This window comes from Fopius arisanus, unplaced genomic scaffold (genome assembly GCF_000806365.1).
Source record: "Fopius arisanus strain USDA-PBARC FA_bdor unplaced genomic scaffold, ASM80636v1 scaffold00027, whole genome shotgun sequence".
In the NCBI taxonomy this organism is placed as follows: domain Eukaryota; kingdom Metazoa; phylum Arthropoda; class Insecta; order Hymenoptera; family Braconidae; genus Fopius; species Fopius arisanus.
The window spans coordinates 321120-348052 of record NW_011887766.1 but is presented as its reverse complement, the minus strand read 5'-3'; the positions used below and the strand labels follow the sequence as shown (position 1 = coordinate 348052).

The window sequence follows — 26933 nt, the reverse complement described above, 5'->3', positions numbered from 1 at the left end:
ATTCATTAACAATTCGGTTGAGCGAATGATGAAGAACAATTCTTGCTGAATGATTCTCTTGTGAAATACGTGGATATGCAACAGCATATGAAATAATTTGCCGTGATCATTCGGCGTGGCGGGTTATGTAAACTATTCCAGATCAGTAATCTGATGTTTTATACTGTGCGCCTCATTCTTCTGGTAATTCGATGATACTTGAGGTAATAATATTATGATTCCACAAAATGATATAATTGAATTTTTCTGTTTGAAATAATCCGAGAAGCATAAGAGGGACACTGGAAATTCTACCCGTAATTTTCGGTCTTTCAGCCACGGATCTCGCTGGTGTACTTACAGTCAGCGATGATGCGTCGTGTAGTTAAGTTAATTAATGGATGGTACAGTCTGACTGAAGAGTAACTCGAGTTAAACTGGTACGTCCTTCATTCCACACATGAATTTTTTTTCGACATCTTTCGGTGGGTCACGAGTTCATCGTTAAATTTTCGGCGGTTCAATACACAATAAATCACCCCGTGCCTATCTAATCGCAATTTTTTTGAATAATCCAGCAAAACAATACCATTAGCCACAACAACCATTTGTTCCCGCCTTTTTACAAAAACGGAATAAAAAAATAGATATATTGTAAATATCTCCCCTCTCATTTTTCACGCTATCAATTAACCCTCAACACTCCATCTGAAATAGAAGCAATTGTTCCACCGTAAATCATCGTTCTGTGTTATTCAGCTACATGCTTATTTTTTTCGACATGCGATTATAATTAATAAACAACCATGAGGCTGCGTATCTCCCGCCAGCTCGTGGAACGCGAACTTTAAACCCAGTGCAGCTGAAGGGCAATGAACAATTGCTTGAATAATTGTCGTGCAATTTGTTTTTTTTTTTACCTGGGTGAGATCGAGATCTGGACAACGAGCTGCACAATCGTCCTCCAAACTGCCGACAATCGCCGATTGATCCTCCAATCCCTCCGGCAAAAGTGCATATGCACTTGGCGCCAACAGGAGCACCTTCACCAGCACACATAATCCCTTTCCTAACATAATACAAATTTCCCCTTCACTTTTCTATCCCGCACTAAATGCAAACAAAACAATCAACCAATCAGCCAAAATTCTCAACTTGTCGTTGTCATTTTTATTCCCCCCGTGGCACTGATTTTACGTGACGCGCCGAATTCAAAAATTCGACCAATCACTGCACAATTATTTCACGGTAGACAGCAGCAATGAAAGCGCTCATCGTTGATCGGTTTATTTAATTAATCACTGATGTCGATGAATTTATTATCGGTGATGTGCATAAACAAGTGTCTACTAAGTGGTGGTGGAGTGTTTGGTGGTCGGTTGGTTGTTGGTCGTTGGCGAGCATAAGAGCAACTGACTCCCAGTGGTCGCAAGCCACTCGACTGACTCCCACCACCGACATTGTTCCCTGTTATATGTACCCTTATCTCTTTCACTTTCTGGTCCGTTGAAAAAATCCAATAGCCCTTTTCGGGACCACTCTGGCTAGTTGCTGGTGAATAGAGAGCGCTACAGAGCGGATGATGACAGACCGCGGACATCAAGCATCGGTCAATTGGTGAATTGACCTGTTCTTACTACATGAGTAAACTTTCATTCAGCTATCAGCACGTGCTTCAAGCTTTACCGTTTCACCCGATCGGCCCTGTCCTATTGTCTCTCAATTATTAATCGCCCACCAATTTACTCAATGTCAATTTATTGTGGATGTTTTTTAATTTAAATTGAATCATCCCCCACTATGAGTATAAATTGAAATAGCATTTCATATTCTGCAATTGAAATTTCATGGAGCAGTCGTTGGAGGTGGAAAAATGAAAATGGAAAATTTACAAGGTAATTTACCGATTTTTACGAAAAGTCATCGCTGTTATCGTTTATCAAACAAAAAATTCTAGACGGCACCATTCACAATCATTTACTTTGATTACTGAATGTTGAAATAGGCCTGCCGATTCTTTAGACAGGATGGGCGTTGACAGGTATCCGGATAGGCTTGTGCGACCGCTTGAAACAAGTAAATGTAATCCTCGGTGAAGAAATTTTTTCCTGTCTCTACCTGTATTGTTGGCTTTCTTTTCCAGTTGTTCACTTGGCACCAAGAGCAGTCTAAATGTATTTATCTACTCCTCAGATTGTCAGCGGAGAAGTATCGCGGTTCATTCCCCAAAGAGCGTCACTCTAACGGCAAAGATGTTTTTCTCAGAATACCATTGAAGATACTCAGCATCTGAATATTGATTACCGGACCGATAACCCGAGAGGTTCCATACATAATTCAATCTGCCAATGAGTCAACTGCATCTCGATGTAAACACATCGTAGTGCTACGAGAAATTATTAAAAATCAAATGTAAAAATCTCGATTAAAGATCACCATTCAGTCGTTCATTAATGAGTCTTAAAAATGTATTTTCACCTAATACCCATATCCTTTCCTCTAAATTAAATTATTTACATTCTTAAAATGTAAATATTTTTTTATTAAAAAAACACTGATTTTATCGAAAGTCCAAAGGCACTGGGTAACTGTACAAAAGTCAATATGAATATATTTAAATTTCTACAATTAAATTTCTACGATTCAATGATGCGATGGTATTTGGGAAAAATGCTGCATGCCAAGGTAAGATCTTTTTTTTGCAGAAAATGAAGAAGGACGTGAGGATTTCGATTAAATAGGGTTACGACATAATGGACAATTTATAGAGTCTTGCCTGCAAATCCCGCAACCTCAATGGCTGTTACAAGTTACCTAGAGCTTCCTGCGGAAATGGCCAATATACTCCTCCAACCTCCAACTCGGTGTTCACTACCGTTTAGCTACACACCGCACGTTACCCATATGATCGCCCTAACCGGCTTTTAGCCCGCAGTCATTATTAGAATGATCATCATCATCATCATCTATCCACCTAAAACAAATGTCCACAGCGAAATATTTCATAAAAATAACGCAATTCTCCCTCAGGTTTGGGTAACGCAATTTGTCATCCGGAGGATCGATCCGGATTACCCTGATCGATGAGGTACCGGGATACTCGTGGGATGATCAAAGGCCGAGTTGCTCCAGCATCCGCAAAGAACTTCATTTTCCTCATAATATGTAGCAATTTTTCCCCCATTCCTTAGAAAACCTCCTCATCAATATTCCGTCAGTCATGGATCCATCATGTTTGTCCAACAAATGTATCTCCTGGTAATCGTTCAATTACATCGCACGGAGAGAACCAGTCCATCAACGCATATTGTCTATTTTACAGAGTTGGGTTTACATATACCGATGAAATTGCTACCTCAAGGTGTTTCCTGGAGAATAATTAAATATTTCAGGGTCACTGTAATAGCTTTTCCTCTAAGGAGATTGTGGTAGTCTTGGACTAGATCAGTGGAGATTCTAAAGGGATTCGTAATCTATTCAAAAAACTGAAAGCGAAAAAACTGAAAGCGAAAAGAATTCAATCCCGTGATATATTTCAGTGTTTAACTTATACTGATAACGGGATTTCCATTATTGACTCAATAAAAATACATGGGAAATTTAAATAGCGCAAAAACAAGTTCTGAATACAATTGGGATTTCCTTGTGGATGTGCGCACGCATTGACATCTTCTCGATCGTACTAGTATGTACTTGACACGCGCGATGATTTAATCTGGCAAACAGAGTATCGATACTCCCGTATGCATAACAGAATGATCAGTTACCCTGGGGATACCACAAAGCCCACACGGAAGATGTATTTAAAATCAGGAAAGGCATTGCTGGTGCTATTGACAATGTGTTGTATTATCTCGTTACATTCTTGTGAACCCCAACGAACCGCCGATTTATCAAATTCCACCGATCAGGAGAATCCGATTGCCCACGGGGAGTTATTCGCCATCAAGAAATTCACAGTTCCGGTATGTGAAGAAAAATAATAATCGGAAGTGTCATCGAATTGAGCATTCATATTGAAAATTAAAAATTTCATTAATAGGTGGATCATTTTAGTTTCTCTTTGAACAAGACATTCGAGATTAGATATCTTGTCAATGATACGTGGCAACGCGGGAAAAACGCGCCAATATTTTTATACACTGGCAATGAACTGTATATTGAGGACGCCGTTGGAGCTGCGGTTAGTTTAATGCTTGCTTGGAATTCGAATTATTATTCCGGAATTACAGAGTTGTACGATTACCTTCAAGAAATCGATGGAAATCGATGGAAATCGATCTGAGATTGGTCACCATTTGTTGGATTTATCAGAAAAGATGTTTAATATGTGAACAATTTTTAGGCGTTTATTTATGATATTGCGCCGGAGTTTGGAGCTCTGATTGTCTTCGCAGAACACCGTTATTACGGTGAGTCACTTCCATTTGGGAAAGACTCATTCTCGAATCCGGATAAATGGGGTTATCTGACCTCCCAGCAAGCTCTGGCCGATTACGTCGATCTGATTGGGTTTCTGAGATTGAATTCGACGATGGAACACAGTCCGGTGATCACTTTCGGGGGTTCATATGGGGGAATGCTGAGCGCATGGATCCGAGTGAAATATCCTCACGTTGTTCAGGGGTAAGTTCAACCGGAGATGATCACCTAGTGCCAATGCTTTTGTAATTACCTATTGATGTCTCCTAGTGCTATAGCTTCATCTGCACCAGTCTTCCAGTTCTATGGCGTGCGCGATTGCCAGCCATACTTCCAAGTTGTCACATCAACTTTCGAAGCAGTTGACTCTGAATGTCCGAAACTTATTCGCCAATCTTGGAGTGCCATCGACAATCTAACGTCTTCAGGTATTTCAGTCGCTTTCTTCAAATTCACTATGAGGAACAATTTAATAACAGTCATCATTATTTATTACAGATGAAGGTCGAGACTGGTTATCAAAAAAATGGAATCTATGTACTCCCATATCAAATAAAACTCATATCGCTCAATTGAAGAGATGGTTGCAACGTCGTTATACATCCCTTGCAATCACGAATGATCAGCATTCCACGTCCTCATACTCTGCGGAACAAATCAATGTGAGAGATTTCTCTTTCAAAAATGAAAAATTAATTGTTATCAATCTGACAAAGAAACCTGCTATTCATGTTCCAGAAAATATGTACACTCCTGAAAAACGCGAGCACAGATTCTGATATTGGAATTTTATCCGGATTGGGACTGGCGACGAAGAATTTTTTGTTTGCCGATGACGAGTGCATCACAACTGCCGATGAGCCCATCCTGGATCAGCAATGGAACTACCAGGTGTGCACTGAGTTAGTGATAAATCTCTGCACCGATGGGATTCGCGATATGTTTCAGCCGGAGCCATTCGACTTCGAAGGATTCACTAAAGACTGCAAAGAGAAGTTCGGTGTAGTTCCTCAACTGGGTATGGCATGCAAAATTTACGGATGCTCGGATTTCAGTACTGCCACTAATATAGTCTTCAGCAATGGATTACGTGACCCCTGGCATGTTGGAGGTGTCCTGAAGAACGTATCTGATTCGGTGATCGCTGTGATCATCCCGGAAGGATCACATCAGTTTGATTTGGCGGGCAGTCATCCGGAGGATCCAAAGTCCGTTATCGAAGCTCGCAATATTCACAGAACTTTTATTTCTAAATGGATTCAAGAATACCACGAAGCGACGAAGGTTTCATTATTAATCCAATGATTATAATTACATAATAAACATTTTATGGAAGACAAATAAGTATTCAGCTTGCGTAATAAAAGAATTTGAACCCACTGGAAATTTATTAATTACCCAGTTATTTTCTATCTCGTTGATATACACATCATGAAATTAATCATTATTTCTATTTGTTTGTGGAAAGTGATAGTCTTTCTGGTCGTAGACAAAGAAATATTGAAAACATATTCAGGCAATCCATTTTATACTAGCACCCGTGTTCCTCCCATTCTCATATTACTCCACGCACACGAAGAGAACGTTGTATTTACATTGAACTGATTAGTATAATCGGTGAGCTGAGAGAAACCCGTTAGCGGTCATCGCCGATATTTTTCGCAACTGTTCAGTCTTGTTTGTGGTATCAACCACTAAACACTAAGTTAAGATGTTCTCCGGTTGTTTCGAAGTACTCAGCGGTTTACTACTGCAGTACGTGATAATCGCTTCATCCATTGTTCATTCAAGCATTACAGTATCTTCGGATTTCACAGGAACAGATAATGCCAGTGATTACGCAAACCTTGATGTTAAGGGCGGTGATTACAAGTACCTTATTAAGCATTTCAGAGTACCAGTAAGTACAAAAAGTCAGCTGAGCGTTAACTGCATTTCAAAGTATTTTTTATCGTTTCAGGTGGATCACTTCAGCTTCTCTAGCAACGAAACATTTGAAATAAGATATCTGGTGAATAATACATGGCAATCGGGAAAAAATCCACCGATTTTCTTCTACACTGGGAATGAAGGAAAGATCGAGGAATTCGCTGCCAATACTGTGAGATCAGTTGTCACTTCTTATCAATTCAATTGGTGGATAAAATCGGGCAATCAATTTTTTGCATTATTTATCATATAGCCGTGTAATTATGTATTGTCGAATGTTGCAGGGGTTCATGTGGGAAATTGCACCTAGTTATGGGGCATTGATAATATTCGCCGAGCATCGGTACTACGGCCAGTCTTTGCCAATCAGAAACAAATCAACTAGTGACACAGTGTACTTGGGTTACTTGACAGCACAACAGGCACTAGCTGATTACGTTGATTTAATCGAGTATATTAAATCAGATGGGATGCTGAAACACAGTCCAGTTATTGCTTTCGGAGGGTCTTACGGCGGAATGTTGAGTGCTTGGTTCCGCATGAAGTATCCGCACATCGTTCAAGGGTGATAATGCATTAATGCATCAAAATAATTAGTTAAGACATGATTCTGCACATTGTCATTAATTCATTGCAACTAGCACATATGGCGTGTTGTGATCCATAATTTTCATTTAGTTCTCAAAAATTTAGTTTTTTCATCAGCTTCCAATTGATTTCACACATATTCGTGCCCTAGGATATAATAAACTGCGGAAAAAACTCTCTCGATTAATTAAAATATCCTGATAAACTTTCTGGTACTGCTAAAAAATCGTTTCAGTAAATGTTGATGGAAAATTATGTATTTTACGTTATCAGAGCGATAGCAGCGTCGGCTCCGATTCTCCAATTCACCGGTATCACAGATTGTCAAGCATTCAATCGCATCGTGACATCAGACTTCGGAGCAGCCAGTGATACCTGTCCCAAAGTAATCAGAAAATCCTGGAATGCTATTAACAATTTGACTTCTACGGGTAAATAAGACGGTTATATCGTTATAAATGAACAAATTGATCGACTTATTTGATTGTTATCCATAGATGAGGGGAAGAGATGGCTTTCAGCCGATTGGAAATTATGTCAGAACATCACCAATTCCACCGACATCAAACAGCTGAAAGACTGGTTGGTCAATGTATATGCTAATCTAGCTATGGTGGATTATCCTTATGAAGCTAATTTTCTGGCCCCATTGCCAGCTTATCCAGTAAAGGTAAACATTATGTAAATATGAATAAATGTATTCTTCTATTGCACTCTATTTTCAGAAATTCTGCGAGCCTCTCACGGACGCCAGTGGATCCGACAAATCTATTCTGTCATCCTTGAAGTCCGCATTACAAATCTATACAAATTATAGCGGAGAGACTTCTTGTATTGCTACAAAGGATGCATCACCTAATTTGGGAGCGGATTTGTGGTACTATCAAGCGTGCACGGAGATGGTGATGCCCATATGTGCTGATGGCAAAAACGACATGTTCGAGCCACAGCCGTGGAATTTGTTGAAGTACACTGATGAATGCTTGAAAAAATATGGAGCCAAACCCCAGCCCAATTTGGCCTGCAAAACCTACGGCTGCCAAGATCTGCGTACGGCTACCAATATTGTCTTCAGTAACGGTTTATTGGATCCTTGGTCCAGTGGTGGAGTTCTGACAAATTTATCTGAATCGGCTATTGCTATAATCATTCCTGAAGGGGCTCATCATCTCGACCTCAGGGAAAGCCATTCAAATGACCCATATTCTGTGATCGCAGCTCGAAAATATCACAAACTCGCCATTTCCAAGTGGATCGAGCAGTACCGTGAGACTTTTCTGAAAGAACATAACGAGGCACCTCTCCCGTAGATTCTTTCATCCTGCGACTGAGTTTATAACTGAATTTACTACGAGTTCCATGAAAAAATTCAATAGAGAAACTTGACGCTTTTTCTATTAATTCTGCAGTATTTCTGTTGGAACTGTCTTTTTGCTGTTTGGAAAATCTCTAGACAATTCACTCTAACTCCAATATACTCCCAATTGAATTTTGAGACAAAATGTTAGACTTTTTCATTATTTTTTTTTCACACTCTTAGTAATCGTCAATTTTTTATACTTTGAAATTAATAAAAATAATGAGAACGGAAGTGAGAGGGTGCTTTAATGAGTCACTGAATTCTAGTTCCGTCTGAGTATGAAGAAATTCTTCTAGAAAACTCAATAACAATGTTCTATCATCACATAAATATGGAGATTATCCTTAAGAAAAATCGAGCGTAGAGTCCACGCTCTTCAATCGCATTTCAATTGACATATGACAAACAGATAATGTAATTAGTTACTTGAAATAATATATTTCATCACTAAGCCGTTAGGAACTTTTCTGGCGATTGTGAGATGGAATTCAGGGCGAAGCCGAGGAATGTAAACATAATCGTCAGAAAAGTTCTTTTCGACGGAGTGACGAGCGATATTTTTATGAGAAAAATAGAAGAGAATGAGAGTAAACATGGGGACCCGGATATTCCTGATATTGCTAGTAGAGTTCAACGACAATATTATTTAGTCGAGTGATGTCCACAATTGCTACGATTTTTGTATTTTTCCGTGGATCACCGGTTATAAAACATTCGAAACGAGTCCAACGATTAAAATTCATCAGTAATTCGTTGTTAAATTTCGTTGAATAAATATGAGAAAGATACGTTACAATAATTTGTGACTTTATTACTCTTTTCAATGAACAATAACAACACAAATGCAATTGAGACACTAACATTTTGGTAGGCAGCAAAATACGTATGGAACAATTCAATACAAAACATGATTTTTTTGAAAATCCTATCGAATTTTTTTATACGGAAAAATCCTAAAAAGAATTCTAAAAAACATTTAAAAATATAAAGAAAAAGATTAAATAGAAATACAGCTCTGTAATGAAATGAATAAAAAATGAATATATAACGCGAATAAAAAACCTCATGGGTACTTTGAAGTACTTCAACATCCTATTCTAAACGAATTTGGAATCGGAATTTAATTAGGAGTTCTTCGATGGGCGGTCGTGGGTCTAGGAACACCGGAACGTCCCCTGACTTTCTTGGGCTGTGTGAAATTCCTCGCTGGCTCTGTGTTATAAGTTAAGTAGAGATAGGAGAGATCGAGTTGCGGTTGATCCTTGGAGTTGCCAAGGGGCGGTGTCGCCTGTGCTTTTCTCATATTATTGCCAGTGTAGGCGACACACTTGAGTTGCCACTCGCCAATGTCCTCGTTCCAGTGGACGTATCTCTCGATCATCGTTTGATACTGAACAGGGATGTAGCTGTTGAGGATAAGCTCCTGAAGCTGGAGCTCCCTACCAATGGCCCTAACCCCCTCAAGGATCCCCTCCATTTCCCTCTGGTGCTCTTCCTGAAGATCCAAGAGTTCAGCCTTTGCTGACATGAGCATTGTATAGACCTTAGCCAGTTTCTTAGTTTTGCCGGCAGCTTCTTCCTGCAAAGACGAGTACTTCTCCTCGATGTCGATTCTCTCTGCTTCTTTCTCCTCAATTGCCTTCTTCAATTGCTCCTCGCGTTTTTTTCTCTGATCGAGCTCAACAGCCGCTGCCGCCAACATTTGCTCCTGGGCCTCAGCCTTTTCCAGAAGATTTTCACCTCCAACAAGAATTTTGTTCTGGAGATTAGTCATCTTCTGACGGAGTGCTTCCTTCTCAGATTGTGTTCTCTTCAACTCAATGACGTCCTTATCGTCAGGGCTCTTATCATTGTGCTCTGCCGTGTCGACTTTCTCCACTGATGATTCTAAATCCTTGTCTTCAAGCTCCTCCATCGTCAGCATCTGGCTGCGTCGACGAAGTTGACGCTCTTTTCTCGTTTCACCTGTCTCTGATTCGTCGGACTCACCGTCGGACTCCGAGACCTCTGCGCCATTCTCCTCCAGCTGTTTGCGGAGCTGTTCAATCTCGTCCTGGAATTGACGCAACAGGGCGTCCTTTGGATCCTCGTTTATTCTCGCACGATTCTTAATATTCTTGGCACGGTTTGCATAGCGAAGGGTGCTGATTGTTTCGTCATAGTTTATGTCCGCTGGACTCACGTTTGCACACTATAGAAGAGCAATGTTCAATTTGAAAATATATCTTCAATGTAGTTTAAATATAAAATAATGAATTAATGAACCAAAATAAATGAATATATCTCACCATAAGAGTCTTGGAATTTCCTCCAAGGGAATCCTGCAACAATCTTGTAAGTTTAGAGTTTCTGTAAGGCACATGAGAGCTCTGGCCATCCACAAGAGCCGAAATAACATTCCCCAAGGTGGAAAGGGAGAGATTAATCTTCGTAGCTTCACGCAGTCTGATTCCAGTGGCTTTAGTCTTGCTCTGTCTCTCAGAGCCCGCAAGATCCACTAGGTGAAGCTTTCCCATCTTAACATGGGGCTCCCCATCCTCTCCAATTTGACTAGACTCAACAGTTATGGTAAATATGGCGTGAGATCTGGAGCTGGAGACGTTCATAGCCGTGGCTCCCACCACTCTGTTCTTGTTTCCCAGGGTCATTATTCTGTCTAGATCGTCAGCATTGTTGACGACGTATCCACTGAGATCCTTGACAAATACTCCAATGTCTGGTCGTTCCTTCACCTCGAGCCTCGTGTTCTGGTCCTTTCCAAGCAAATCTCTGATTTCTTCATTATAAATTTCAAGGTATGCAGCACGAACCAGAAACTTTTGGTTCTCATCTGCCTTGGCGATGTGCCCAAATATATGGGCAAAAGTATTTGGAATGATTCCTCGTAACTGGGGTGAAGTTTTTGCTCCTGACATTGTGTAGGTCTTCCCCGTTCCTGTCTGGCCGTACGCGAATATCGTGCCATTGTAGCCCTGGAGAACTTTGTCAACGATTGGACGAGCTGTTTCATTGTAGATGTCGACTTGGGTCGAGTCTACGTCGAAGGCTGCGTCGAAGGAGAAAACCTTGGGTGGTTCACCTTGCTGAGCATTTGGATTCTCTACCGTCAACTCAGCGTTCAGACGATCTACTTTGATTATCTTCTTGCAGTGACCATCCAACTCTTTTCCATTTAGTGGTCGAACTCGAACAACCACACGGACATTTTCTATCTCACCAAGCTCGTTTTCCTATTCAAAATTTATTGTAATCAATGAGAGAACAAACGCGTCACTCTTCAAAATACTGCCATTTACGCTAATAGCTTTGGAAATTTTTAGCCAGTCACGTTATCTTTACTTTTTCATTTGTCCATTGAAAATTCGTAATGCCAAAAATTGGTGGTAACTCGAAATTTGAATCTAATTATTCCAAGAAAATTAATGAAAAGTCATGCATGTTCTGAAAAATCTACTCCATAAGTTAACCTAATCACTTTATCCCAGTCTCCTTTATTATTGAAGAATGTTAATGTTTCCTCTGCGGAGCAGTACTGGTTAACATTTTTCACGAATCCAGAGTTGGATTTCGTTCTTTTAAATTTTTTAACTATTGAAACATATAATTCATATGCCCGGATTGCTGTTGGGCAGAATATAATAAAAGGCAGAACCATCTGTCAAAGTCGAATCGCTCCAATAATTTAAAAGAGTTTGTACAGAGTTTGAGACATAACATTAATTATTTTTTGGCTCAACATTAAAATTCAACGGTGAAGTGAAGGGTGTTTCTGGAATTAAAGATTTACTTATCTGTTCCTATAGATAGAACTGAATTACATGTTTTATGAGAACTGAATGGTAATAAACTTTATTAATGAATATGTACTTACTCCAGTAACTGGCATTTTCGTTTATGACGAATTTCATCGACTAGATCAATGCATGGTACAGTTAAAAATCCACGTATTACGTGTACGAAATAACCGGTCCCGTAAACAAATGTCACCTGGAGCTGGAGCACTGACGTTTTGCATCGAATTAACAAAACTTTGTGAAATCGATAGTGGTGAGTGAGAGTATTAAAATCTCTTGGGGGGTTAGGACTGGTGGATTATCCGGGCAGTAACCAATGAGAGACGATGTTTAGAGTAACTGTGTCAAGACACGCCAGAGGGTTTGTTTTATTGGTCAGGGATGCTCAGCTGGTGGAAATTTTTTGAGCCAATTGGAGTCGATTGATAACAGCAAGAATTTTGAGGTTATTCTATTGTGTTCATGTCAAAAGCTGAATTCATCGAAACCTAATTGCAATAATGACATCTTGGATCACTGTTACCCCCAGGTATGTTAAATCAGCATAAGGATTTACGTATATTTTCATTTTTCTTTGAAACTATATGTTGAGTATGTTAATTCTTCCTGTTAAGATTAGAACAGGGTTTGAAAATGCTCTCTCAAGTGGAAAATGGGAAATTACGTCCCCTGGTAAACAGAATCTGTCAAAGTTTACACTCAGGAATGACTGAGAGAGCATTTAGTCAAGATGAGGAAGAGAAACTTCTGATTTCCTTGAATGTCAAACGAGACGAATTGGATCTAGTTCTTGATACTATTACGCTGATATATTCTCAAGCTGCATTTGGTGTTGTCAAACCTGTGATCATGGAATCTCTAATGAAAGAATCATTCTCAGTGCCTGAGGACAAAGTCTCCATATTTGTGAACGCTTGGGTCACATATGCCAAGGGGATCATCGATTCCTTGAAGCAGAAATCAATTTTTCCCAGTCAGGTATTTTATAGGAATTTTCCGGTTTGAGAAACGTAAGAAATATTAATAACATTTCATTCTGGATTAAATAAAATTTTAAGAGTAGAAATAAAAATCTAAAGGGCTCGTGCTTCTTCTAATTGATAGTTTTTGTAATTTTTTCCAGGTCGAGGATATTAACTGGACATTGAACATTCCAGCAACGTCATCTGAGATTTCCCTAGATGTGAAGCCTTCAATTTACCTTCAATTAGGCCTCACTGGAACTGAATCGAAACGATTGACTGTCGAAATGGACAAGCCCCATCTCACAGAGCTGTACAATCACTTGGAAAAAATTCAGAGTCAATTAGACGCTTTGAAATAAAGTAAAGGTATTATTCTAAATTCCGAAATTGTAAATATTCTTTATAATAATAACAACAAAAAAATAATTTTTGTATAATATGTACATTTGGTAACAATTTATTCGCTATGTTGTCGCAAAGTTTTCGTAACTTCTCGATATTGGGGAATGGTATTGTCTCAGGGATTCATAATAACTGGGATTGACACCGAGGATTACCTCGTCGGTCGAGCGACTCTCATTTTTGGGTCTCGACTCTCGACTCTCGGTGCTTCTTAGTCTCAGGTTATTCGGATGATCGAAAGAGACTGTCTCGAGTACTCTAGGCTTTCTGTTGAATAATTTCCCTTTCCACACAACCAGAACGACGACGAGAATCATCACAAAGAGAATTAGAGTTGTCACTGCTCCGACTATCCAACCAAGGATTCCATCAGCTGAACAAAAATTTATGGAGTTAGCGAACAAAATCCAACACAGTAGTTTTAAAAATCACCTAATCATCATAAATACATCCCTTCATTCATTACGGTTACAACTCCAAATAACAGAATAATGATGTTACACTGAGTGCATCACAATAAAAATAACACAGTCCAAAAATTATACAATGGTCTGTTAGTTTTTCTAGAATCCCACATATCAAATCTGAATAATTGCGCATAACAAAGTCAACATTGAGAAGCTTGCCTTGCGTTGTGGATAATTTTTGTGCAAATAAAATGGGGAACAATTTCTGTAGAGAGCGTCTTAATAGAAATTACTCGTGTGTTGTAATACGTTATTTTATCAGGATTTACTGGAACAAATAAGTAATTAACCCAAGTCCACGTTAACTCAACGTCAGTTTAAAAAAAGCTTAATTGATCCAGAAAAAACCAAGAGTGAGGGAAATTGATGAACATAACATTAAATTTTGTAACAATGTTTCCTTGCTTACCAGGTTCCGTTTGAATGACCATCACTGTAGCATTTCCCAGTTCAATGAATCCCTCACCAGTGTCAATATAGAACCTGCACGTCCATGACCCTACATCACTAGCATCTGGTTTGAACTGGAGTGTACACATTCCACTAGTGTAATTCATTCTCATATCCTGCCTACTCTCCCCAAACGATAATATTTCTCATGAGATTCTCATCATCATCGTCATATCCCCACTGAATAATCCCATATCTCTACGCAAAAAGCAATCACCTCTTTCGTAAAGTCTCATTCCTGTTGATTCGATCGTTGGACTGGTGATGCCACTGGCATTTAGCATTCAGTGGCATTGGGCTGAGCCTGCAAGCCAGGGTAACTTTTTGATGAGGACTGGTCCATACAGCCACTGCCACTGGCTCTAAAAGTCAATCTATTAATCCCTTACTCAATAATTAAGGACACGAAAATCAGCTTACCAAGTACCTGAGTGCTCCATTATTTGAACAAAATCACCAACCACCGTGTGCGTGGCGATATCATCCTCGAGGATTAAGCGTGAACAGTTGGTTATGTGCAATTTTCCCCACATCCCTTGCGACATTATTTAAGGGAGGCTACTATGAGTTTCAAAATTCATGGGCTATTGGGCTACGAAAAAATTGATTATGCTTGAAAACGAATAATGAACGATGAAAAAATTTATTATGCTTACAACTCACAGTATCTTTCTCTTCAACCCTGATGTAGACATGGATTTGATGACAACAGGTAACATAAATGAATGAATGCAAGTAGCGATTTTTTTTTTCACAATGTTTTTTCTCTCATTTTTATTATCAAGGTTAACTTAAGACACGTATCTACTCAAATCTGAATAGTTTTGTCAATCATCTTAGAGTTCTACCTCAGTATAATAATAGTCGAGTCATTACGATTAATGTAAATAAATAATTACAAGGCACAGAAAAAAAACTCGATGCTACATAGAGGGGAAAAAAACAAGAAAAATAATAAATATTCTTCTTACACCCTCAGGACTTTGTACATTGCACAATTTCTCTAGTCTCTTACGTTAAAAAAATTGAGATGATTGCTGATGATAATAAAAAGACAGGTGTGGCGGATTAAACTAGTCGGTGTTTGAAAAGAACAAGTTCATGCACAAAGAGTGGCCTTGGATGAATTGGAAAAAAAAAAACAAAACAAAACAGACGAAAAACAGGATGAATGTGAACAGTGACAGACTGTTTGATAATACAATTTTTGATCAACCACCACCACCAAGATCTTCCTATTCTTTCCTCGAATCAATGATACCTTGCTCAAGAAGGCTAAGTTTTGCTGGTGCTGCATATGTGTAATTCTCATTGCCACGAATTTTAGCACCACAGGTCCACAAACCCTCTTGTTCAGCCAAAGCATGACTCAGTCTCACACTGCAGTCACGGCCCTCAGGTCCAGCTGCAAAAAATTGTTTAACCACTACTGTCGTATTGGAATTAACTGGGGTGAGTGACCATCTGCATTGCTCCACAGACAATGAGGTGACACACTTGAGGAGTACACTGCCTCCCGACGATATTTGAATATCCTTTGACAACTCGGAAAATTCGATTTCGTCTGGAACACAACGAGGGAATCATGTCTCACCTATTTCTCGATGGCAATTCAATTATAGTCGGATTTTCTCGCAATCACACTAGCAGTCAGAGCTGCTTCTCTCAGAATCTGATTAGAACTGGCATAATTTGATTTTAATGATATTTTATTAAATGAACTATTAAGCTTCGATGAAGAAAATGAATAAAAATAGAAATGCATTTGGTTTGGAAATGATTAAAATCAGTCATTGAAACCTACAGAATTCAAACTCCGTAGGAATTAATCTATTATTTGAGAGTGCCATCGTTAACTTCGGTATTTAATAAATGCCCCAAATTTAGATTCTGTATCTATTCATGCACATGATAATGGTATCCTTCTCCAGTGATAATCACCATGTGCATATTCATTATTTTCATTCTCCACGATTCTGTCCGCATCCGACAACCTTCGGAATAGTTCAGTCCTTAATTAGCCACTATTTCCGCTCTCCCGAAATAATAATCGAAAGCCAATAAAATCGTTACCTTGCTCATACACAACGACCTTTGCGAATGGAGACGTGACAACTGTGTTGGTAGATGTCACCGAGACTCTGCAAGCCCAGTAGCCTTGATCTTGAATCCTTACTTGAGGAATGTCCAGACTGCACTCTTTTTCACCACTTCCCATTCCAGCGAATTCCCGCACTATTGTTGCCTTTGCATCTCCGTTCAGAGGACGCCAAAGCCAGGAACACTTCTCCGCTCGTCCACTCACTGTGCATTTCAATACCTCTTTGGTATTTATGAGAAGTGTGTTGTTTTGAGGAGTCTCTACTAAATTTATCTTTTCTGAAATCAAGAAGGAAGATCATTTCTTGATTACGTGTCATTTGATCAAACGTTAAGTCATTTTACCAAGCCACATCTCATGAAATAGTCATTGAAATTATTCAAGGAGAATGAACATAGGATAGTCCACTCATTCCGCAATGAACAAGTAATCGCTTGAATAATTGTCAGTCCCAGAGAATTTTATCTATTGGTGAAAAATCTATTGGAGATGTTCTCTTAATACCATTTGAATTATGGAGATATTTATAAATTCGCATATTCGAAAGGCGAAAGAATAAGAAAGTCCTCTAAACTCACCAGGTAGTAGAGTAAGTTTAGCAGGTGGTGCCTCATGGAGAGGTCCCTTGCTGGTTAATCTAACGCCACACGTCCACAATCCCTCCTCTTCATACAATACTTTTTTAAATCTCACTGAACAGTCGTGATCATTATCGCTATTGGGAGTGATTTTTTTTATAACCGTTGGTTCTCTGCTGGAATTTATGGGCTTCCAGGACCATTCGCACTGAACGGCCGGTTTGTTCACCAGGCATTTGAGCTGTGCAGATTCCCCAGCGGCAATCTGGATGCCACTTGAGAGTTGTACGAATTTCACTGGAATTTAACGGTCACATTCCAGTTAATAGTTGTTTACTACAGACAATTGATTCAATCTTGGCTTACAGTGGAAAAGAGAGAGATGAGCAAAACGGAGAGAACGTAAACATACCTTCGGAGATAAAAAAACGTATAGGATGCGCCAGGGCAAATGTGCCATTGAGATTGCTGCGTGCACCACACGTCCACAATCCCTCTTGCTCCGGCAATACATTCGTGAATTTAATACTGCAGTCTGTGTTGTCAGGGCCGAATGAGATGAATTTTTTTATCTCCAAATTCCACACATCCGTTTGATTGAACAGTCTCCATGACCACTGGCACTCCTTCACTGGTCTTTCTGTACGACAAATTATTTGGCCCGATGAGCCCACCGCTACCTCTTCCGCATCCTCGCTCTTTACGAACTTTATTGCTGTTTCTGCAAGCAATTCCCTCATTCATGCACAATAATTCGCCCACTTCTTCAGCAACTGTGAGATTTTCTTTCCCGTTATTTTTCATTTAAAAAGAGATCCCCCTTTTGTTTAATTTATTCAATTACAGATAACAGAAAATTATTGCAATGAATAATATGTTCCAGAGGGGAAGGTTCTTAGTCACAGATAGTCGTTTCATTAATGTAATCTTAATCCAAATGAAAGCAGAATAAAATTTACATATTCCATACGAAGGATAAATTTATTTCAAATTCTCCCTTGATTACTGAATCATACTCATTGTTCTTCGCAGTTATCATTTCCCGAAGAAACGCAATGACTCACAATCGAGCATCTATGAAAATTGTGGCTATAAATTGAGTCGCAGTTGTCGGTAATTGTATACACAAATATAAGTAGTGAGTAATTGTTATAAAAAGACGATTGCACTTTTCTTGTTCCTCATAAGCAGAGTGCGTTATTATTTCCACAAGCTTGTCTTCAAAAGGGAGTAATTGCAGTGAGAAAGAAACTGATTCAAGAAGGACTGATGAAAATAATTGCTGATACATACCATTTTTATCAGTGGATATGGTAATTCTGGCTGGTTCAGTGCTAACGAAATCCCCGTCACTGGATTTTCGGGCGGCGCACGTCCAATATCCTATTTGCTCATACTGAGTATTAGTAAATCTCACTGAACAATCATTGCTATTATTACCAAACGCTGGAAACAGTTTGACTGGTAATGACTGTGTCTCAGCCGTGGTTGGTACAGTTGCAATAATCGTTGTTGTTTCATTGATCTCCTCTGAATTATTGATATCAGGATGTGGCAGGTGGATGGGGGGTAGTGGCCGCCAGGACCACTGGCAGTCAATCACAGGTTCGGCTGTTCTACATGCTAATAGGACAGAGGCACCCAGTGGTGTCACTGTGTGCTGAGGAATATCCAAAAAAACTAGAGATGACTCATTACGCGATAAAATCACAGCAGGTACTGAGGAAGGTGTCGTACTCGTCGACTCTTTCCGCGTATTTTCTGGTAATCCTGAAAATAGGGAGACCGGAAACTTATGAAACTCCTCCTCTCTCATTTATGACATTCCAACTCAGTCGTAAAATCACGTCTTCACGAAGACCCTCTACGTCGATAAAATTTCCCTTGGATTCTAAAATATTTTTTAAATACTAAGAGTCAAATCAATTTATTTTCATCTACATGATGACTCGATTTTTATTTATTTCGCTCAGTTTGTTGGCTGTTAAATTGTCAAGTGAGCATTTATCTTTTTGATAAATTGATTTAATTCTGTTACTTCAAATACAACAATTATTACTTCCGTTTAGTTGTAAAGAGCGAAAGTATCCGCAGTCATAACCCGACGTCCCCGCATTGTCTGATATGGAACAATAAAATTCCGAATGGTGGCTGCAATAAAAATATTACGCTGCAAATATCGCAAAGGATGTCATCAAAGCGAAAACAAAAAATTCAAAGTACTTGGATATCCTTGGAAAGAAAAATAATCATAATCGACAACAGAATTGCGTTCACTTGTTCAATGCCTTTTTTGATAATCCTGGAAATAGGGAAACCGGAAGCTCGTGAAGCTCAACTCTCATTAACGAGATTTGAATTTAGTGATAAAGTGACACGTTTACAAGGACCCTTTTAAAATATTTACCAACTCGAAATCCAGCGAGTGAAATTAACCTGTTCTGTTTTACGACTCCATGACTGCATTCTTTCTCAGTCATTTTGCCCAATGAATTTCCAGTTAACTTTGAGTTTTATGTCACAAGCTCGAGTGAAAAAAATCAAAAGTCTTCAAATGCCTCTCGATACCCCATCCGGAAGAGAATAATAAATATATTACCGGTACTATATTAAAGTAATTGACCTAATTAAAAGATATTTCCATGCACTCTCGAATGGGATTCCATTCTCACCTCAATTTCCTCCAATTGAATGAATCTGAATGGTAAGTCCTCCGCAGAACATCTTGCGTGTGCCTAATAGATTCATCGATCGAGTTTTAATCGATTCGAAATCATGTATAAAAAATACGGGGGAAGAAAGTTGTTAAGAATGCGCAAACACGGAACAAAATTGAGGAAAGGGGTTTTGGGGGGGAGGGTGAGGGGATATGGCCAAATTCCAGGCATTATATTTGGCTTAACCACCGAAGGAACCAGTCCTGTCACGCGGCACGCAGCTTCTATTGGAGCATGAATAAAGGATCGCCCCCAGCGAGAATGTGATGGGGTTCCCCCCAGGAGTATACAAGCGTTACAAGATTCCATCTCAAATCCTTGCTGCTCTTCGTGACGCCAAACATTCTTTTATCCACTCTGTCTTCGTCTATCCTCCGTTTTATCATTTTTTTTTCCATTTTTCCCATCTCTTTTCCTCGGCTCTCGACCGTTCGGATATTCCCGCGATGATTAATCCGCGGGTCACGGTCCTACTGTTAAAGTTCCGGCACTTTCTTTCACCGGCTACCGGTCTCTTTATTTTTCAAGTTTGTCTTATCTATGGATTTGTTAACCAACGCCGCTTTGTATTCAGGATATACCGGAGACAGTCCTGATGAAAGTGAATCCATTGTTAATTAGATTCGTGATTCACTGCTAAGTAGTTGCCGCATAAAATTATTGAATTTCGAGTTTCACTGATTATTCACGAGTTTTTTCTCATTGCGTATTGCTTTTAATATGAGTGTCTCATAAACAATATACCGTAGATAAAATTATTATGTTTTCATATTTCCGTATTTCCTTGGTATTTTTCATTCTGTTTTTTTAATCAGTAGTTTTTTCTCTGGCAATTGAGAAGTTTAAGTGAAAAACTTTGGTTTATTCTGAGGAATTTCAACGAAAAATATTTTTTGTTGGATACGTCAATGAATTTTGTATAAAAGTAATAAAGTCGTTATCCACACTTGTACTTTTTCACGATTTTGTTACAAAAGTATAATGTTTGGCCATTAAAAATTGATGAATTCCTAGTTGTGACGTTTTTTGCGTCCATATTTTAAACCAAAGAGCAATAAAATGAAAAGTATATTAAAATAAAATTAATGTTCGTTGTACGAAAAATTTTATCGCTGTCACAAATTCCTCAAGATTCAATGAAACGACAGGAGTTATTTGACATGTCTCATAAAACCGAGTAGAAGTGAATAATTCAATGATTCACTTAAAGCGAATGACGAGTTGACTCTAGTGTATGAGAACACATCTGATTGGATGACCGGAAAATTTTTCAAATTTAGACGCATCACCACGTGCTCCTACATTTTTCTTTCTGTCAAGCTCTCATTTTTTTCTAAGAATCGCGAAGGGAATCTCCTCTACAAGTTAGAACCGTGCATCCTGTGGTTACGTAAACAAAATTAGTCGCCTCAATCCATGCAACCTGGGTAATGACGTAAGTAATTTCTGTTACGACTCTCCAGTAGAGATTTCAATATTTGAGTATTTGAATATATTTTTCCAACAATTTTTCTCTCAGAATGCAGCCCGCATCAGCCACGCTTGTTATCGCTTTATTTACAACGTTTTTGATGTCCCAATCGTAAAGAACAAAAATATATTTCCAAACCCGCGTTATCATAGGTTGGGCGAAAATATACTGCATTATCACTAGTTATCCATTATTTTTTTCCTGATGCCAGTGGCATCGAGTACCTGATAAATGGCGCTTAGTGACTAAAAAAAATTCGCATACATTTTCAAAAGAGGTCAGACGTTTTAAAGTGCACAAGTGTCACAATGCACTTTTATCACTCGATAAATATTTGTCATTGAGCCAGTAGGTAATCGCTGTTTCCGCGAACTGCCCACGAGATAATGATTAAAAGTGACAGGTGATATGGTCTTACCAAGGCAGAGTGTCTGGAGATACAGAAGTGTGACCCAGAATATAATTTTCGAAAACATTTCCGCTGTTGGTTTTTCGTGATGGCGACCATGTGTGTGAACGCAGACGGTGTCGGTCGATACCGGGTCGTCTAAGGTCATCCACGCGAATTCACCATTTACTCTTGTCTTTCCAATTTCTCCAGCAGAAGGATAATATTACCAGAAAAATTTAAGGTCCAATGAAGAATACGTGCAACTCGTCTTCACTTGACGAGTCTTCACTCACGATTCACCCAAAAATACGAAAAACTCCCGAATAATGAATCCACAACAATTAACCCACTGATTAATCAACTTTTGCTAATTGAATGTCAATAAAAAACCCAGAAGCTAATAAATAAGAACATCTTATTCAACAGTGGTGAGAAACTCCTTCAACCACTCAACTTCCGGTTGTCACTGCACCGTTGACACAATTTCAATTTTCCTCATCCACCCATTACAATTTTCCGGCTTATTATCTATTTTCTCCACACCACTGGCCGTGACGCGAACGCACTAGATCGCGAGTTCGATAATAAATGATCACCGGTGTTTCATAGGCAAACCCGATTATGTTTTCATATCCTAGGAGTTTGTAAATTTCGAGTAAATAGTAGTGACGGTTCGTCGCGGCAGCGGCCAAACAAAATCGTGCGAAACGTGCTCTGGCTCATAATCGACTGCGCGTGGTGTTGTGCGCCACGTTAAGGTATCCGTTCTCCACTTCCTCTTCGACTGCTTCTTCGGTCTCCCCTTTTTTTTTCTTTCCTCCTTCAATAAATGCCTCGTTTCAGGCCTCACCTTCAACTCCCAATTGTTAACAATTTTTTCCCTTACAGAGATAAAATATTATGGTGAAGCCTACAGCTGAAAAAAAAACCCTAAAAACGATGATTTCGCACGATCTCTCTTTCTCAAGAGATTCCGAGAAGAAATGGATAATTTTTCACAATTGGAAACAATGGGAATTGTTTTCACGGTTAAATTGTTATATATGTACAATGTTAATGGCGGAATGTGCAGAGGCAGAGGAATTGACCAGCGGGCGGGCAGATGGATGGATTCCTTCTCGTCTTATTCCTCGTGTTCTTCGGCTTCTTCTTGCGGACGACAGAAGGATGCGGCACTGGCACAGGGTGGGGGAAATTTAAGTTGAACCCTCTGGATTGAGGGCGATGCAGGAGGGAAAAAAAAATCTATCCTCTTCTGCAAACGAGAGGGATCGGCTTTTACCCAACAGTCATCACGTGTAGACACTGGTGACCGTGACGAGCCGATATAATACTGCGGCCTTAGCTGCCGTCTTAAGCGGGCCCGATGATGCCCATCAGTAACGAGAGTGCCTCGTTATTAAGCCTCAGACCCCGACCCCGCGCCCACTCCCACATCCTCCTCCTTTTTTTCTCTCACTCCATCCTGTTTTTTTTTTCTTTGCCTCATCCCTCCTTCTTCTCTTCTTTACTTTTTCTTATTCACCTTCAAACGTTTATACGTGGACTCCAGAGGCTCCATGGAATTCGCTCGAGGTATTCGATCGGTATTCCGATCGTAATAGGACGCCGCATCGGCACAAACACTCCGGGGCAAATAATGAGGGAGTAGATCAATTTTCGATTTTTCTTTATTATCTGAATTGTCAGGCAGTGAGGAGTGACTAATAGGGAGGAAATGTCACTTCTGGGATTCTTCTCTTTAGATTTTTCATTCTTTCCGCTTGCATTGACGACTTTTTTCCATTTTCTTTTTTCAGTGTAAGAAGAAAAAAATTGACTCAAATGTGTCTAGTTGATGAATAAAAATTTTAATCTAGTGACAATGCCATTCAAATTTTCAACAAATTTTTGAGTGAAAATTAATAATTACAGGGGACAAGCGCAGCGGGTAATAACAATCGAATTGCCTAAGTTTTTTAACTGCTTTTTCCGTAGAGGATTACTATTTACTATTCAAGAGATATAATGAAAAGTGAGTTTTAAATCACATGGTAATGATAACACGTTTTTCCTTTGACCCTCATAATTTTTATCCGTTATCATTTGTAACGTGGTGAATATTTTTCGGTTTGTGCATTTGGAATCCTGTGACTCACGAGCTCTTACCACCTGGTAAAACTAATTCCGTTGTTTTCCATTGTGTAATTCTTGTCTCCGTGTCAATCCTCTACGATACACACAGGCACATTAGCTGACGTCGTTCTTCTGCCTTGTATTTTTCAGTGTAAATTCAATAGATGACTGATGCAGATGACTGATCAATTGATGATTTAGACAAATGCCTAGGAATTAGCTTTCTGGTGAGGCATATTTTTTAATGGATTTTTCAAGTTCATACCAATGGGTATCGTGTTGAAATAATATCGATTGAGAATGCATCGCACGTTAGTTAAGAAATTGTGTAAATGACAAGGTTGATGGGTTCGTGTACACTACATCCTTTGATGATTTTTATTGGTTTTACTCGGGTGACCTTGTCAGTGGTGTGAACCTTGAACTGCACTACGAGCTAATTGATAGATTCCAACATCATTGCCTTCCACTATTTGTCTCCCCCAATGACAATCATTCCTCTCAACTTCATTGAATCTCAGTCATCGATAATTGGTGTGGTGTTCTCTGGAAAAAAAAATTGCTACCAGTGTAGACATCGTTAGTTCGTCTCTCCTATTTTTGAAAAACTTATTTCATGATGATGTAAGACATCGTATCGCGAATAATTGATAGGTAATATCTGTGGAAAGATAATTACAGATAGAACAGATGAGATCTGTCTGTACTGAAGATGAAACAATGAGCATTAGGTAAGTAATGGAACATTATTAGCGGAACTATCGATAGCAGTAAGAAACTACACTGAACTAATGGAAAGGAGGAAAATGAGAAAGCCATTCTTAAGAACACAAATACTTAATAACGACTGATTGAGTTAATCAAGAGACGACAGGGACATGAATAATTATTGTCGATGGGCAATCTCTGAGGAATGGGGAAAAACACATTTCCTCTCGAATTCTCCATTTATCAGGAAAAATATTTTAACATGCCCAGAGCTCGTTATTCTCAAGCCAAACAGGTTGAAGGACTCTATGAATGTCTCCACAGATATTAAATAAACGACATCGCTGCTGAATAATTTTTGATGAAGATAACATTAAATATTCATGGAGACGACCAAGGGACAATATTTTGATTCTGATAATTGTATATTTGTTTCTTGTTCAATATTTAGACATTAAACATGAATGTCACGGATTGTCGACAATCAATATCCAGGAACATAAAATTCAATAATTACGGGACTTCTTACAAAGAAAAATATTTTGTTACCTGTGTTACCTATAGAAATAGATTTGACGTAGAAATCTTAATGAAATGGAGATAATGTAAATAATAAAATCTGAGAAAAACCACGCACCCGTTGCTTCCCACAGATTTGTCTAATTTGTCCTTCGCATGGAGAGAGAATCGCCAGTTGTGCATATAGTCCTTGTATTCATACAAAATAACGTCATGTGGGTCTCCTTACACCGATGTGAAACAGAAGATAATGCACACATGTACTGGATACAAACATAAATTCCACGGATGGTTTCGTAGTTGTCTCTGTATATTGATCGTGATGGTCTACTTAAATGGTGTTACCATCGTGACTAAGTCATCAATGCGGCTTTCCCTGGTACAATGAACGGACCAAGAATGTTTAACATTGCAACGTTATACTGAATGATCAATCAATAATACTGATATATAACAGGTCAGTTAGTTTAACGAAAGAAGATACCTGGCATTATTGCATGCGACGTCGGGGAACCTGGCACCGACAAATCGGTCGACACGATTTTTATTTATTTTTTTTTTCGTATACCCTTTCTCTCCTTCTTCGTTGCCTCCTTTTTTATTCCATTCACCAGCGAATTTAAACAGACGGTAACAAGTTTACTGGGGTGAAATTATTATTTATCGTTGCGATGCCTTCAACAGAGACTGTGGGGGGGGGCATGCTGTTGGTTGACGAGAGAGATTCATATACTGAGAAAAAATTGTGGCCAAGTAAATGTACTTGCAATCAATACATACCTGATATTTCTGTAAAACATCATCAGAACTCTCTGGTTTTATTGCTCTATCATTAAAGTGAAAATTGATTAAGATCTCTTGATGCTAATTAATGTAGTTAGTAGAAATAAAATGAATGGAATGTTTTTTATTCTCAGTACAGACGATTTGTTGTCCTTCGAAGCTGAAGAGTTTTTGCTTCAATTTTTTATATATTAAAAAAGAGATATTGTTCAACTTTAACTACGTTGGATAGCAGATACGTGAATTCGGAAGAATTATAGGGTATCCGTGACTCACGGCGATTTGTTTGAAGCCGATTTAATAGTTTGCGGCACTGAAAAATCATATATTGATGGATATGGTTTTGTATTAGAATGACGTTTAGAAAGTTGGGGAAATAAAGTGATTGAAATGATTTTTCGGAGAACAGGCGGAGGTGTGAGTCATTGAATATCTCCATTTCATTCGTTTTGATTCTGCTAATCTGGAGAAACTGAAATCGTTGATACTCCACCGAGTACCTATTCCGCTGGGATAAATTCTTGAGATCATCTCTTACTGTTCACCGCTGTTGGCGGATTTCTTCGTTGGATTCCATGTGAGGGGCAGAGGAGAATGTAATTGGGTTGAAAAAGCAGTGTCTCGTTGCTTTCAAGTTTCTGGCAAGTAGAAAGAGACTCTGAGCTGGCTCCAGTGAAATTCCAAGAGCGAGGTGGCAGCCAAAGAGGATTGACTAAAGTAGAGGCTCAGTTCTGGGGGTTGGAGTGACCCCAACGGCATTGTAGTACTGCACCCCAAGAAAGGGAGGGCGCCACACGCAATGGGGGTGTCTGCCCGTCAGCAGACTTGGTAACTGCCTCGGAAACTGCCTCTTTGGTGGCAGCACTCGCCATTCAGTGAAGATACCGGCAATTTACCCTCGATTCACAACTCTATATAAAATCAAATTATAAATTCAATATCAAATTTTGTGTTTCGGCCAAAATATGAGATTTATATTAACTCAAGGCTTTTCCTCGATTTACTCTACTGAAATTAACCATAAGCTTCAGCTTTTTTTCTGTAGATTGCGAATAACATCAACTTTAATTTTAATTTGCATGAGAATACACTCTAATACCGTCAATACTAAAGAATTCTAAAATCCATTAATCCATTAATCTGTTTTGCAAATAAATAATTTAATCCACCTGAAAAAAAAATGTTATAAATATC

General features: G+C 39.0%; 5 protein-coding genes and 2 long non-coding RNA genes across 11 annotated transcripts; 4 read left to right on the top strand and 3 right to left on the bottom strand.

The window, feature by feature from the left end:
• The first annotated feature begins 1717 nt into the window (after nucleotides 1-1717).
• Nucleotides 1718-2410, top strand: LOC105265052 (uncharacterized). Of its 2 annotated transcripts, none has more exons than XR_892044.1 (3): nucleotides 1718-1874; nucleotides 1985-2055; nucleotides 2173-2410. It is a non-coding gene; the product is annotated as an uncharacterized lncRNA (long non-coding RNA). The 2 variants fall into 2 exon arrangements; XR_892045.1 differs by having other exon boundaries at nucleotides 1985-2061.
• Nucleotides 2411-3527: 1117 nt separating this feature from the next.
• LOC105265051 (lysosomal Pro-X carboxypeptidase) lies at nucleotides 3528-5780 on the top strand. The gene is made up of 6 exons (XM_011302330.1): nucleotides 3528-3944; nucleotides 4022-4162; nucleotides 4325-4605; nucleotides 4672-4829; nucleotides 4900-5063; nucleotides 5140-5780. The coding sequence occupies exons 1-6, from the start codon at nucleotides 3723-3725 to the stop codon at nucleotides 5704-5706; spliced, it is 1533 nt and encodes a 510-aa protein (XP_011300632.1). The 5' UTR covers nucleotides 3528-3722; the 3' UTR covers nucleotides 5707-5780.
• A 284-nt stretch (nucleotides 5781-6064) lies between these two features.
• On the top strand, nucleotides 6065-9077 carry LOC105265050 (lysosomal Pro-X carboxypeptidase-like). The gene is made up of 6 exons (XM_011302329.1): nucleotides 6065-6301; nucleotides 6362-6502; nucleotides 6615-6895; nucleotides 7192-7349; nucleotides 7416-7588; nucleotides 7644-9077. The coding sequence occupies exons 1-6, from the start codon at nucleotides 6113-6115 to the stop codon at nucleotides 8226-8228; spliced, it is 1527 nt and encodes a 508-aa protein (XP_011300631.1). The 5' UTR covers nucleotides 6065-6112; the 3' UTR covers nucleotides 8229-9077.
• A 190-nt stretch (nucleotides 9078-9267) lies between these two features.
• LOC105265049 (no distributive disjunction) lies at nucleotides 9268-12337 on the bottom strand. The gene is made up of 3 exons (XM_011302328.1): nucleotides 12150-12337; nucleotides 10567-11508; nucleotides 9268-10469 (listed from the first exon to the last, which is right to left on the bottom strand). The coding sequence occupies exons 1-3, from the start codon at nucleotides 12162-12164 to the stop codon at nucleotides 9399-9401; spliced, it is 2028 nt and encodes a 675-aa protein (XP_011300630.1). The 5' UTR covers nucleotides 12165-12337; the 3' UTR covers nucleotides 9268-9398.
• A 136-nt stretch (nucleotides 12338-12473) lies between these two features.
• On the top strand, nucleotides 12474-13480 carry Vlet (Valette). Its single transcript, XM_011302323.1, has 3 exons — nucleotides 12474-12601; nucleotides 12687-13050; nucleotides 13196-13480. Exons 1-3 carry the CDS (start codon nucleotides 12573-12575, stop codon nucleotides 13394-13396), a joined length of 594 nt encoding a protein of 197 aa, XP_011300625.1. The 5' UTR covers nucleotides 12474-12572; the 3' UTR covers nucleotides 13397-13480.
• On the bottom strand, nucleotides 13410-22798 carry LOC105265048 (uncharacterized). 3 transcript variants are annotated; one of them, XM_011302325.1, is made up of 11 exons: nucleotides 21642-22798; nucleotides 18476-18805; nucleotides 18329-18418; nucleotides 17448-17756; nucleotides 17036-17332; nucleotides 16430-16735; nucleotides 15618-15920; nucleotides 14784-14891; nucleotides 14574-14718; nucleotides 14316-14476; nucleotides 13410-13812 (listed from the first exon to the last, which is right to left on the bottom strand). In XM_011302325.1, exons 1-11 carry the CDS (start codon nucleotides 21778-21780, stop codon nucleotides 13502-13504), a joined length of 2499 nt encoding a protein of 832 aa, XP_011300627.1. In that variant the 5' UTR covers nucleotides 21781-22798; the 3' UTR covers nucleotides 13410-13501. The 3 variants fall into 3 exon arrangements, with proteins under 3 accessions (XP_011300627.1, XP_011300626.1, XP_011300628.1); XM_011302324.1 differs by having other exon boundaries at nucleotides 18329-18805; nucleotides 21642-22797; XM_011302326.1 differs by lacking the exon at nucleotides 14784-14891 and having other exon boundaries at nucleotides 18329-18805; nucleotides 21642-22795.
• A 687-nt stretch (nucleotides 22799-23485) lies between these two features.
• LOC105265045 (uncharacterized) lies at nucleotides 23486-25645 on the bottom strand. 2 transcript variants are annotated; one of them, XR_892042.1, is made up of 3 exons: nucleotides 25441-25645; nucleotides 25075-25332; nucleotides 23486-24291 (listed from the first exon to the last, which is right to left on the bottom strand). It is a non-coding gene; the product is annotated as an uncharacterized lncRNA (long non-coding RNA). The 2 variants fall into 2 exon arrangements; XR_892043.1 differs by having other exon boundaries at nucleotides 23486-24275.
• Between the last annotated feature and the right edge of the window lie 1288 nt (nucleotides 25646-26933).

Coding starts and splice junctions, on each gene's coding strand:
- LOC105265051 (XM_011302330.1), top strand. CDS start 3,723: ATGCATAACAGAATGATCAGTTACCCTGGGGATACCACAAAGCCCACA. Junction 3,945..4,021: donor TCAAGAAATTCACAGTTCCG/GTATGTGAAGAA, acceptor TTTCATTAATAG/GTGGATCATTTTAGTTTCTC. Junction 4,606..4,671: donor TATCCTCACGTTGTTCAGGG/GTAAGTTCAACC, acceptor GATGTCTCCTAG/TGCTATAGCTTCATCTGCAC.
- LOC105265050 (XM_011302329.1), top strand. CDS start 6,113: ATGTTCTCCGGTTGTTTCGAAGTACTCAGCGGTTTACTACTGCAGTAC. Junction 6,302..6,361: donor TTAAGCATTTCAGAGTACCA/GTAAGTACAAAA, acceptor TTATCGTTTCAG/GTGGATCACTTCAGCTTCTC. Junction 6,896..7,191: donor TATCCGCACATCGTTCAAGG/GTGATAATGCAT, acceptor TTACGTTATCAG/AGCGATAGCAGCGTCGGCTC.
- LOC105265049 (XM_011302328.1), bottom strand. Junction 10,470..10,566: donor GAAATTCCAAGACTCTTATG/GTGAGATATATT, acceptor GCTCTTCTATAG/TGTGCAAACGTGAGTCCAGC.
- Vlet (XM_011302323.1), top strand. CDS start 12,573: ATGACATCTTGGATCACTGTTACCCCCAG. Junction 12,602..12,686: donor TGGATCACTGTTACCCCCAG/GTATGTTAAATC, acceptor CTTCCTGTTAAG/ATTAGAACAGGGTTTGAAAA. Junction 13,051..13,195: donor AATCAATTTTTCCCAGTCAG/GTATTTTATAGG, acceptor AATTTTTTCCAG/GTCGAGGATATTAACTGGAC.
- LOC105265048 (XM_011302324.1), bottom strand. CDS start 21,780: ATGACCTTAGACGACCCGGTATCGACCGACACCGTCTGCGTTCACACA. Junction 14,892..15,617: donor ACTTAGCCTTCTTGAGCAAG/GTATCATTGATT, acceptor TAATGTCGCAAG/GGATGTGGGGAAAATTGCAC. Junction 13,813..14,315: donor GGTCATTCAAACGGAACCTG/GTAAGCAAGGAA, acceptor ATTTTTGTTCAG/CTGATGGAATCCTTGGTTGG.